The sequence below is a fragment of the Tasmannia lanceolata genome, unplaced genomic scaffold (genome assembly GCF_043159265.1).
Source record: "Tasmannia lanceolata isolate RefF3 unplaced genomic scaffold, GAP_Taslan_0.1 ptg000012l, whole genome shotgun sequence".
NCBI lineage: Eukaryota > Viridiplantae > Streptophyta > Magnoliopsida > Canellales > Winteraceae > Tasmannia > Tasmannia lanceolata.
The window spans coordinates 43,306,235-43,319,278 of record NW_027518689.1 but is presented as its reverse complement, the minus strand read 5'-3'; the positions used below and the strand labels follow the sequence as shown (position 1 = coordinate 43,319,278).

Here is a 13,044-nt window from a genome sequence, read left to right as displayed (position 1 = left end):
GCCTGCAATCACTATAAATAGTAATTTTGCGATCACTATAAATAGTAAGTCATCAATTATTAATGCAGGTGGGCCATATGATGTGGACATCCTCCACATATAGGATACAAATTATAACTAAAAATAGAATAAATCTCAAATAAATGAGCTAAAAAGTGGATTTAAACAAACTAGTGGTGGAAGGGGGTCGTGGAAGGGGATTCACTAAATGTTATTAGATGGCTTCGTGGATCAAAAACAATACCTTGGCATTTTGCAGCTTATTTTGATGAAATTAAGGATAGGGTGGGGATGGCATCCATCTCATTTTCACATGTTAGGCGGTCTGCCAATGCCGAAACAGATAGACTTGTAAGAGATGGGGTCTTCAAAGAAAGCTTGGAGCTCTTTGATTTTTTACCCCCTTAGCTTTCTTTTGTCTTTTTTTTTCTCTCTCTTCGGTTTGTATCTCATGTGTCCTCAGGGACATTCTCCGTCTCTGTTTGCTTTAATGGAATTTTTGCCATTCCAAAAAAAAATGAGCTAAACAAGTCTGATAAAAAAACTAACTAAAATTAAGTCTATGGCTAATGGATCACATTATATATGCTTTAAGCATCTGCTTATCCCAGAAAGCTCTTAGCAGCATTTGACAACTTCTTAAAGCATATAAGACTAGGTGACTTTGGATAGACAAACAAATTGGCATTTTCTAAACATTAGCGACACAAATACAGATACAGACATCCCATATCATGAGATTCATGATAGTACACATGACATGTATCACAAAATATCATAAAACTTAACTAAATTTGACTTAGAAGGTAGAATTAATAGTAAGTTAAAAGTATAACATGATGTGTCAGACACAAGTATTTAAGTATTTTATTTATTTGCTTATTTTATTTGGGTTGAATTGATGTTCAAAACTTGTGATTGTTTTCTTTTTTCTTTCTGAAGGGTAAAATTTATTGAGAGATTGCCATAAAAAAAAAACATATATTGAGAGAAGGGAACAAAAGACCGAGATGGTCAAGCTACATCAAAACAAAAGAGAGATCAAGGAAAGACTCCCAAGGGAAAACGGAAATACAAGAAACTTCAAGGGGGCATATGGTCAAGCACCTCAAAAGCAGCTCTCCCCACCATTCTACAGGCCAGGTTATCTATCTCCGTGTTAGCTGATTGAAAAGCATGCTTGAAGCATTGCAAATGACCCTCGATCAAACTCAAGAGTTCCTCAATTAAAACTGCGAACTTTCATGTAATCATGTTAAGTGAATCTCCCTCCACGATCAAAGAATCAAGGATTTCTTGATTGACCACCTTGATGCCATGCAGGAGGGCTAGGATTTCCACCTTGTTGGAATCCGTTGTACCAATAGGACTAGAAAAAGCCAATCTAACCTAAGAATCGACTCCACAGAGAAGCTCACTTATACGAGCAACCCCTCCCCTGCCATCCTTATCTTGTTTTTGGTGCATTGTAATTAGTATTAGAGCAAAGTCAATTATTTGACTTGTATCTAGTGACATTGGTACAAGAAATCATGGTCATGAAAACTTTGACGAGATAGATTGACTGGGTTATGCACGAGATTCAACTCTTACGACAAGGATTGGGCGAGGCTGCATTGAGGGATGCCAAAAATCCTTGTGAGAATTCCACAAATCAACATAATGATTTCTAAGGTCGAACTCAAGCCCCAACCCAATTAGGAGGCAGAACAAGGTTTGATTTGGTGGAATCAACATGGAGGAGTTTTGGGGATCCATACTTAGCATGCTGAAATGGTAAGGCCTACAATGAAGAATAGAAGTTTGACTTCATTCAACATGCTATTGCAGATAGGGGTGTAAACGAGCCGAGCCAAGCCGAGCTTGGCCAGGCTCGGCTCGTTAAGCTCAAAAGCTCGGCTCGGGCTCGAACCAGGCTCGGCTAGGCTGGCGAGCGGCTGGCGAGCCTTATCGAGCTTGGGTTATATTAAATTCACACCTCTCATCTTCCCTGGACAGCCCTATCTAGTGTAATTTGACTACTCTTTTTACACTACGGGGGGTGGTCCAAGTAACAAATGGGTTCCAAAAAAAAGTGACATATTTTGCCTCCCCCTTTCACTCCCTGGACAACCCTTTTAGTGTATATATTAACATATAATATATATATTTAAATATATTAAATTCCTAACGAGCCTTAACGAGCCGAGCTTGGCCTAACTCGGGCTCGGCTCGTTAAGCTTAACGAGCCTGGCCAGCCGGCTCGGCTCGGCTCGTTAAGGATTCGAGCCGAGCTCAAGCGAGCTTTCGAGCCCGAGCTAAAATTGACACCCTTAATTGCAGATGATGGAACTTATGCACAATTGCTGGAAGTAATCCATGATCTAGACTATAATGAGTATCTAGAAAAGGAGACACATGATTATGAGTTTTGTGGAGAGTGTGATCTTGATGCCATTACTTAAGTATCTCCGAACTTGGGCATAGTCTAGGTTTGCCACTTAATCCACTATCAACTCCGCTGGGCTTGAAGACTGTGCTTCATGGATAGACTGATGAAAGTCCTTGCTGCTGAATGCGCTGATTCAAAGATTTACAGATTTGGCTTAAGAATAAGCTTCCTTCTCTCGGGGTGCCGCTCCCACCTCGGAACCTCGATTCGGCGCTCCTTAGAAAGGAGCTCCAAGGGAGCGCAACCCCAGAGAGATGGGAACCGCTCTAATGATGCTCCCAGCCTGCTTCTATTACTTTATAAGTTCCCCCATCACCAATTTCCTTATATCAAACTTCTCAAACCCTTCAAAGTACTTCATTGCAGCAAGCACAAAGGCTTGTGACTCTTCAGAAGGCACGAGGAACGAGTGCACACAAATGAAGATGGTTAGAAATTAGCTTTTAGATGTACTTAAATTTTGAAAGATACATATGAAAATGGTTAGAAACTATTATTTTTTGATGTACTTGAATTTTGAAAGATATATAAAGAAAATATTACATACACACTCCCATGACGCTCCCAAACTTAGACTCTTCTAGGCCCCACGCTTCCCCGCCCCCGCCCCCGCTTCGTGCTTCTAAGAGAATAAGAACTTGAAAAGGACTCAACCCATTCAAAACGATTTTTGGCATCTCATTTATCAAAAACATAGATGTTAACTTCAGACCAGAGGATTTTTTATACGGAACATCTTTCGATGACACCAAGACTATTTAAGAGGCTGAATGGTTTCATACCACTCAAAGATCTCATGAAGTTCCTGATCGACAGAGCGCAGTCGAAGAAAAGTCCAATGTGTTTCAGTGCGGAAGATCCAACAACAGTTTCACCAATTGATTTGATTGACCACCCAGTGGAGGTAGTAGCAAAGTCAGTGGTTCCCCTTATCCGGAACCAATAGTTGATTTGGGACCAGCCTGTCCTTTCGGCTTTCCTCTCGCTTCATCGCCTCCTAGTAGGGGTGCAACTCAGGTCGGGTTGATGGCTACCCGACCCTGACCCGAGCAACCATTTGCTCAACCTGAACCCGACCCGACCCGAGTTCCAACCCGATGAGGTTCAACCCGACCTGACCCGAGGAACCCTTTTTGCCAACCCAAACCCGACCCAACCCGAGAATTTAAGCTTAAAAAAAATAAAAAATTATTAAAAATGCCGGGTTCACTCGGGTCGGGTTGCCCAAGCCCTCAACCCGAAACCGACCCGAACTCAACCCGGGCTGAGAAAACTCAACCTGAACCCGAACCGAACTCAACCCAACCCGACTTTTTTCCGGGTTGAACCTGCCCAAGTTGAACCCCTACCTCCTAGTCCTTACTTTGCTGTCACTGGAAAGGAAGGATAGACTACCCCTAAATGAGCAACGCCAACCGCAGCCTGGCTTAAGTTGTAGCCACAGTCTCCCTGTGCGTGTGCCACCGTAGCTTTGGGTAGCCTTAGCGGAGTGCGTGTGCAGCAGTAGGGATGATTGAAAGAAGGACACAAAAGATTTGGCCGAAAAAGTGATTATAGGCTGTTCTAGTAATTTCTTAATCTGCTTTATCAGGCTCATCAGTTGTCTTGCCTCGGGTAAAGGATAATTTGCTTAAGCTTAGAATTCTTAAGATTAGGGAGAAACATGAGCTTTTGGTTTGGATGCTTCGGTGGGTTCAGATTCTTGTATTAAGGAGCTACTTTCCCGATTCCCGCCATTCAATCTCGATTTGACCTTGCACTGGGAGCTCACACCCGAAACACGCAATGGAGGGCATGTGTGAAAAAGGATGAAGACAATTGATTGCAAAGTCTCATTATTAATTTTGTGGTTTGTGTTTAATTTCATTTTTCCTGTAATATAGAGAACTTTCTGCTAGTTTTGTCTTATTAAGAACTGGATGGTTCTTCGTCTTGTAATTTGAAAGCTTTAATGCAATTCCTAGTATAGTTGGCTGAATGGATTTAGTTTTTCATGAGATGTTATGGTCTCATCCTGAATATTCAAGATTGAGAAATGTTCTTTTACTTACACAGAAATGCAAGAAATAAAAGTATTTTTTTTAGCATCACTTAGCATAAATATTATTTTAGTTTTTTGAAAATCAAAACAAACAGATCAATTGAACTGCCATTGACTGATTCAAACAATAATTATGATTTTCAGTAAATGGACAATCGTCCGAATTTTTTGTAGGTGGTCATATTTTTCACAGATGCGAGGTTTTCTGTGTCTATTGCATTGCCATATGTGTTCCTCCTTGCAGGTTTACCGATAAAATCATGGCATATTAGTTGAGAAACAAAAGTTAAAGAAATCATTGTGTCCTGATTATTCTCACTGGGAAATGATTTTGAATTCTCAATCATATGAACGGTCTCTTTGAATTGTTCTGGCCATACCAAATATCCCTTTCCATTGATGCCCATTTTCTTGAGTTTTCAGGTTTTTGTAATATCTTCCCTAGATAATCATGGTCCATAGGATTCTGATATTCAATTTAATTGGTATATGGTGGCTGAAGTCGTGATAGATGATCTGAGAAGATAGGTAGAAATACATGCCATTGAATTCACAGACAACCATATCGTTTACTTACAGTTGCAACCTTTGGGTGCTTCGAAAATTGCTAATAATATGAATTAAATTATCTTAGTTTTTGTTTTTTTCCTTCCTCCTTTCTAAGAAAATGACCATATTTCCTTCCTCCTTTGAAGGATCTATTTCCTTCTCTTTTTCCTGTTACATCAGATGAGTAAGCCTTGGCGAAAGATTGCTTTGAGAGAAGGGGTGACTGGGTAATCTGGAAACCTGGGTTTAAAAGAAATTTCTTTCATAGAGAACTTCATGCAGTGGCTAGCTTTTTTGAGACCCTAGAAGGCTGTTATATTCGTCAATTTGGTAAGGATAAATGGGTGTGGATATGGGACTTTACTGGGTATTTACTGCCAAATCTTTCTATAATAATTTGGTGCCTTCTTTGCCTTCCCTATTGAAGCAAAAGTGTGGAAGATTCAAGTTCCTCCAAGGGTTGGAGTGTTTAGCTGCGCTGCTATCCGAAATAGAGTTCAAACGATGGACTTCCTCATAAAGAGAAATGTAATAATTGTCGATCAATCTCTTTGTGCTTAGCGACATGTCAATCTTTTGACCATATTTTCATTCATTGTAGAGTAGTATGGGAAGTGTGGAATGGTATTCTTGCTAGGTTTGGGATTTCTTGGGTCTTTCCTTCCAAGCTCTCAGATTTACTTGATAGTTGGTCATTGGTTCCATGGAAGAAGAAAGGGAAAGTTCTTTGGTCTGTTTGCCTCCTAGCCACCTTATGAGTGATATGGAAGGAAATAAATGCCAGTCTTTGAAGGAGTCACTAAATCCACCCATTTTCTTTTCATTCGTGTTATTGAGTTGACTATAGCTTGGGTGAGAAGTCTTCTGCTATTCCGATTCGTCTCTGCATATGATATTTGGGAAGGTTGGAGAGTAATCTGCTAAGTGAAGAACATAGAGCCTCAGAAGCTCAAATTTGGATTGCCTCTACAAATGGGTTGTGGGAATTAAATTTTGACGACTCTAGCATGGGGAACCCGGATCCAGGTGGCATGGGAGGGGTCCTAAGGGACCAAAGGGTTGAAGTTCTATGGGCATTTTCAGGGTCAATAGGCTTGGTTGATGCCAGTGAAGCTTAAGGCAGAGCTGTCCATTAAGGTATTATTCATCTGGATAAGAAAGCTCTTGATCGAGTGATTGTGGAGGGCGACTCTTTAAACACTATAAGGTGGCTCAGAGGTTCTTCCGTTCCCCCATGGTCCCACCAAGGGCCTATAAAGATACAAATCCTAATTAAATCTAGGCCGTAGATTTTTCGACCAAAGATTAACAGCTAGATCTTCGATTTTTGCGTTTTCGGACAGTAGGATATGTAAATTAGATATTGGACCGATCTCCAATTTGTAAGATTCTTGTGTATTTCCTATCCTGTATTTGATTTAATGATCTTAAAAATCGATGGTCATTGTGTATTTTCATCACTTTTAGTATAATCTATTTTTGGGGCATCAAATCTTGTCCGTCCGACATGATTTTGGTTTTGGTAGATAGGTATTCCGAATACTTATCCAACGGACCCAAGATTTAGCGATTTGGACGTGATTTGAGCAAGTTATGACCCTTTTTCTATTAGGGTTAGTCATAGTTACGAGTTTTGTCTTATTAGACAACTTTTAGGTTGTTTTATTTAAAAAAGATAAAATGTAAAAGTAATCTAATATAAATCTAAATACTAATAATATATTAGAATAAGCTAGGAAACCCAATATTGATATTTCCACCCATCTTAAGTTAGTATTAGATTATAGTGAAGAATCTAATAATTAAAAACCTTATTGAAATAAAACTCTAGGTTAAGTTTATAAATAAATCCATCCAGGGTTATTTTAATCACCTAAAAATTGAAGGAAAAGGAAAGAAAGAGAGGAGAAGAAAGGAGAAAGGAAGCTACGGTTTTACATCAATTGGTTTTTCGTCTTCGAGCAAGTGCCCGAAAACCTATTTTTTTGTATTTTTTGGTGTAAAATTGGTATGTTTTTGCTTTTAGTGTTTTTGGTTGTTCAAATTAGGATTTTAAATGTATTTCACATGGATCTTAATTTCTTTTGAATCAAGAAAAGAGTTTTTGATTTTCTTTTTAGGATTTTTAATGTAGAAATCCTATTTTTCTTATGTGAAACTATTACCAAATCTATTTTAAAGTTTAGAGGGTTTGTTTATATATGTTTTATCCCACACGTGTGATTTAAAGAAAGTCTTATCACCACTCTTTACATGCATATTTTTCTCAGCTTTTAGGGTATGAAAACTGCTGATTTTACGGAGTTTTGTACCATAAAAACTGCTGATTTTTACTGTTTTATATCCCTAATTAGTTGCTGATTTTGGCAGTTTTATACCCTAATTAGCTGCTGATTTTCGATGTTTTATATCCCTAAATCGGTGCTGATTTTGAGTATTTAAGCACATAAATAGTGCTGATTTTCAGTCTTTAAGGGCAGATTTAAATGGTTTTTTAAATGATTAAGTGCTGATTTTTCGTAATTTTATTTCGTGATTAGTCGCAGATTTTTATAGTTATTATGACTGATTTACTTGCAGATTTTTAGAGTATTTTGATGAAAAAATATATATTTTAAGGTATGGAAAATATGATTTTTGGGACCACATAGAGAGTAGTTGCTCTTAACTTCCACTCTCCTCTCCCTTTCCATCCTACCAAATACATGGCTATCTACTTTCCTACACTGTCCCTTGACAGCCAAACACTCTAATTCATACTTTTCTTCACTTGACCTCCACTTCACTTGGATGTCACGTCACATCCTAAGGATTTCCTCCCTTTTCTGTGGTCGTCTGTAACCAGACAGTGCCTAAGCGATTAAAGAAGAGAGAGAGAGAGAGAGAGAGAGAGAGAGAGAGAGAGAGAGAGAGGATTGGGTATGCTGCCAATCATATAACATCCCCTTATTTTATTCACTTAAGTGGAATAATATGAAATGACTATTGTGCCCTTACATGTAAAACATAATGAGGAAGCGTAAATAAATAACATATATCTCAACATTCTCTTTTAATGGTCTAGGGAAATCTCAGTCCTCCTTGGCTTGTTCTCGCTTTTTTCTCTTTCAATAAAGTTATCACTAAAAAATATCATATTTTATGAGTAATATGATAGGAAAACGGCGTGCATATTTTCACGTATGGTTAGGGCTTTTGATTTTCTCAGCTGCGGCTGAGGTTATCAAATATCTTATTCAATAGTGAATAATTTGTATAGTTGTATATACAATTAGAATGCTTCAAAAAGACCGTCTTCTGCTTTTAGCCTTTTACACACGTGTGCTATTGATGATCATCCCTCACGGCTACCACTTTTAAACCGCTGTTGTCACTTAAAGCATATCTGTAATATGTTTAATATCCATTTTATTTATTACACTAATTACCATGGGACTTCAACTTTGCTGCAATTAATTTTTCTTCTTCCTACCCAAACAGGATATATTTATTGTAAATATGGTTTGTTGATTTTAAGAAGGTTGCTGCCTGCTGATCTTTATCTGTGAACACTTTCAAAACTCCCCGCATCAATCGTCTATTTACCGGAGTCGACTACCTTTTACCTTTCAGAGTTCACATTTTTCACTACCAAATCAATCGAAACTCTTTTGAACCTCTGGAGTTATGACCTCATCATCCGAATACTTGGCTACACTGTGCTGAGTCGAGTAGGATTTGCTTTGTTTGCATTTGGCCCGCATCCACATTTTGAAACATTGTATTGCTATCTACTTTATTTATTGAACCTGGAAATCCTATATCTAATCAATTATGACAGTTAAAATGGGTCTGTGATTTGTATCTCTATGTTTGGCTCAATATTTTAGGTGGGTAAGAAGCTCTCAGAACTGATTCGAGATTCAGGAAGCCAGGCATCGGGAACTGAGCAGGCCAGGTGGCAGGCTGAATTAGCTCAAGTGGCTATTGAACTAATTGGAGTAAGTATCAAAAGACCTACCACACACTGCATTTACTCATGTGCACTTATATATATGTTTTTTGCCAAGACCAAGTCTGCCTCTTAACTGGTTTATGATTTCTAATTATTAGAAGAAAATAATTTTGGGAAATGATATCAGCACTCCACTGTTATAATAACATGCGCGAAGTATGTTGTTGTTTAGTATTTAAAGAGCTTGAAAGAGCTTTTGAGAACTGTAACATCCCTCTGACAGCCCTTTAAATACTAAACGATAAGATGCTTTCACGCATCTTATTAAAACGGTGGAGTGTTGATATCATTTCCCCTAATTTTTATTCATTTATTTTGCAGATATAATTTTTTTATTCATATATTTTGCAGATCGTAACTAATTCAGGCCGTGCAAGTACATTAGCAGCCACCGATGCTGCTGCTCCGACTTTGAGGCGCATTGAAAGAGCAGCAATAGCTGCAGCCACTCCTATTACTTACCATTCCAAGTAAACTACTTCCTTTCTCTGCAAGCTATGTTCTTTTAAAAATTTTCACCTCTCCTTTCCATTTGTTCTTATTTGTTCTTTTGTATGAATTTCAGGGAGCTATTACTCCTTATACATGAACATCTCCAGGCATCCGGCTTGGCCACTACCGCCGCTTCACTACTTAAGGAGGCCCAGTTGACACCTTTGCCATCTTTGGCAGCACCACCACCTCTCCTCCACCAAACTTCTGTCCAAGAGACCTCTTCGATACAATTCCAGTGGCCATCTGGTCGTGCTTCCTGTGGATTTCTTTCAGATGCATCAAAGATAACACCGTGGTATGAAAACCCCAACATAAAGTCTGTCTCAGATCTATCTTTTTCAAAGAAGAAACCACTGGTTTTCTCCTCTTATCTCAACTCTCAGGGAAAAAACCAACCACCATCTCAATCATCATCAATCAAGAACTTACCCAGTTGTTCTAAAAACCCATCTGCACCTGTAGGGGTATCAGAAACTCAAATATTGCCTCCTCTCAGTTCTAGCTCGGATGCTGATCTCCCATTTAAGACACCAATTGTGTTGCCCATGAAGCGGAAGCTAATTGAGTCAAAGGATACTGGTTTCTCATTGCCAGTAAAGCGACTCAACACCTCTGATATTGGGTTTCAGTCTCCAGTGTGCCAGACACCAAATCCTGTTCGTAAAAGTGGTCAATCGATTGAGACGGTTGGATTCTCTGCCACTCCAAATTATTGCCAGAGAGATCAATCTGGACGAATAACACCCTTGAGTGTTCTTGCTGATAATCAGGACGATATCCAGTGTCAAAACACTCCCGTAGGTCAGACAACACCCTTTGCAGCTCAGCTTGGTCTTCTAATTGACGCCCAAGCCGGCAACACAGAGCGGGTGACCCTTGATTCATTAGTGGTACAGTATCTAAAACATCAGCATCGTCAATGCCCTGCTCCTATTACCACATTGCCCCCACTATCCCTATTGCATCCACACGTTTGCCCCGAACCGAGCCGGAGCCTCGATGCACCGACAAACACAACTTCCCGGCTCAGTACACGTGAGTTCAGGAACCATCATGGTGGGGTCCATGGCCACCGTAGGGATCGGCAGTTTGTCTACAGCAGATTCAGGCCATGGCGTACTTGCCGGGATGATGCTGCCATTTTGACATGCATTACTTTTCTCGGAGACTCTTCTCAGATTGCTACGGGATGCCACACTGGTGAGCTTAAGATATTCGACTCAAACAGTGGGAATGTGGTGGAGAGTTATTCGTGCCATCAGACACCAGTGACTCTTGTACAATCATCCCTATCTGGAAGTGCCCAGTTGGTGCTCTCTTCTGGGGCCTATGATGTTCGGCTGTGGGATGCGTCTTCAATATCTGGCGGGCCCATGCATTCGTTTGATGGGTGCAAGGCTGCACGGTTTAGCCACTCGGTAGCCATGTTTGCAGCCCTGTCGTCAGAGTCATCTCGTCGCGAAGTTCTCTTGTATGACATCCAGACCTGTAATTTGGATCTGACACTCTCTGATAGCTCCAGTGCCGTGTCAGGTCAGGGTCGTGGGCATCTACAGTCTCCTATACATTTCAGCCCTTCAGACACAATGTTACTTTGGAATGGGGTCTTATGGGATCGGAGGGTTTCTGGTCCTGTCCACCGTTTTGATCAGTTTTCAGATTACGGGGGTGGCGGCTTTCATCCTGCTGGAAACGAGGTATTATTATCCCACTTTAATTCTGAGTACCAATGAATTATTATTCGTGGATGCATTTTTGTATAGTTTTGCAAGAACCTCTGCTGTTCGTTGATTGATATCTTTCTGAAAAAAGGATAATCTTTTTCTTGTCAGTTCCTGCAGCCAGTAGTTCTTCTTTCTGAACATTACTTTGAACATAACTTTGATACTATGACATTCTAGAAATTATTTTGTGATCGCAACCCACAATATGATAAAAGATTCCTCTTGCGAAACGTTCCAGTGCCGCTTTACGTAAAACTTGAATACCCAGTAGAAATTGCCATGCAAACATGGTGGTGCGTAGAATACCCAGTAGAATATATTCAGAACCATTAGAAATAAAACAAAATGCTTCTCAAATTGACCCGTGTGTGTGTGTGTGTGTGTGTGTGTGTGTGTGTGAGAGAGAGAGAGAGAGAGAGAGAGAGAGAGTTAGTTAGTTAGTTAGTCTTGATCTTTTAATACCAGTTGATGCAAACATAATGTCATGAGAGCAACATGTTTTCCAGAAGGATTTTCTTTAATATGCTGAAGCACCATTTTATTGATGATTTTCATTGACATAGTATTCTACATCCTTGTTTCAGAGTCACCTGTATCTAGTTCTGTTAATTTTCTGTTTCTGTTTGCTTCATGTATCTGAATTTAATAAATATCCTCCTTTTAGTTCCATATGACTGCAACTTTTTTTTTCTTTTTTTCAAAAGGTTATTATAAACTCGGAAGTTTGGGATCTCCGAAAGTTCAAGCTCCTCCGAACCGTGCAATCATTGGACACAACGGTGATAACATTCAATACCAGTGGAGATGTAATATATGCGATCCTCAGAAGAAACCTCGAAGAGTTAACATCGGCCGTCCACACTCGCAGAGTTAGGCATCCACTGTTCGCTGCATTCCGAACTGTGGATGCTGTAAACTACTCGGACATTGCCACAGTCCCCGTTGACCGGTGTGTTCTCGATTTTGCCACAGAGCCAACAGAGTCTTTTGTGGGAGTGGTGGCCATGGATGACCATGAAGAGATGTTCTCCTCAGCTAGGCTCTATGAAATTGGCCGCCGGCGTCCCACAGATGATGATTCTGACCCAGATGATGGGGTTGAGACAGATGAGGATGAGGATGATGAGGATGATGACTCAGAGGCGGATGAGGATCCCCTCTTGGGCGCAGATTTAGATGATGATGGTGATAGCGAGGGTGATGACTTGAGCAATGAGGACGATGATGAGAGTGTGGATGATATAGATGATGAAGATGGAGATTTCAACATTGATGATGTGGACTTTGACGGCGGCCATGGGATGTTGGAGATCGTTACAGACGGTGACGATGATGAGGATGACAGTCAGATTGTTGATTCTTTCAGCAGTGGGGATGAGGGAGATTTTGTGGGTAATGGTTTTGGATTTTAATGTTTATATTTTTGAACTTGTAAGGGGAGTTTAGTTGCAACTTGGAGCTGTAATTATTGTTTTTGGGTTCTTCATTAGGTTTCCTTGGCATTTCCCTCTGAAGAGAATGAGAAAAAGAGAAACAGTTAGATGCATTGGGTACTCGGATGAAAGTAGAGAGGGAGATTGTCCTTGGCCTGTGATTAAAAAAGGGGAAAAAATAAAAATAAATTTCTGATTCTACAATTTTTTGTATTTAGGAAAACTCCTTTGCCCCTCTTTTTTCAAAGCATTATCCCAAGTCTTGGTTTTAATATATACCCTTTTTTAATCTTTTGTGATATTGAAATCATAGTGTTCTTTGAAATGAGATGGACACAAAGATCATAAGTAGCCACCATTTCAAAAAGAAAAGAAAA

General features: G+C 39.8%; 1 protein-coding gene across 1 annotated transcript in view; it reads left to right on the top strand.

The window, feature by feature from the left end:
- DCAF1 (DDB1-CUL4 associated factor 1) overlaps positions 1-12,871 on the top strand; it is a 31,315-nt gene extending 18,444 nt beyond the window's left edge. Inside the window, exons 11-14 of the mRNA XM_077392681.1 lie at positions 8,891-9,001; positions 9,367-9,485; positions 9,581-11,207; positions 11,939-12,871. Coding sequence (XP_077248796.1) covers positions 8,891-9,001; positions 9,367-9,485; positions 9,581-11,207; positions 11,939-12,646 — 2,565 coding nt within the window. The 3' untranslated portion in view covers positions 12,647-12,871. The remainder of the gene's footprint in view (positions 1-8,890; positions 9,002-9,366; positions 9,486-9,580; positions 11,208-11,938) is intronic.
- The last annotated feature ends 173 nt before the right edge of the window (positions 12,872-13,044 follow it).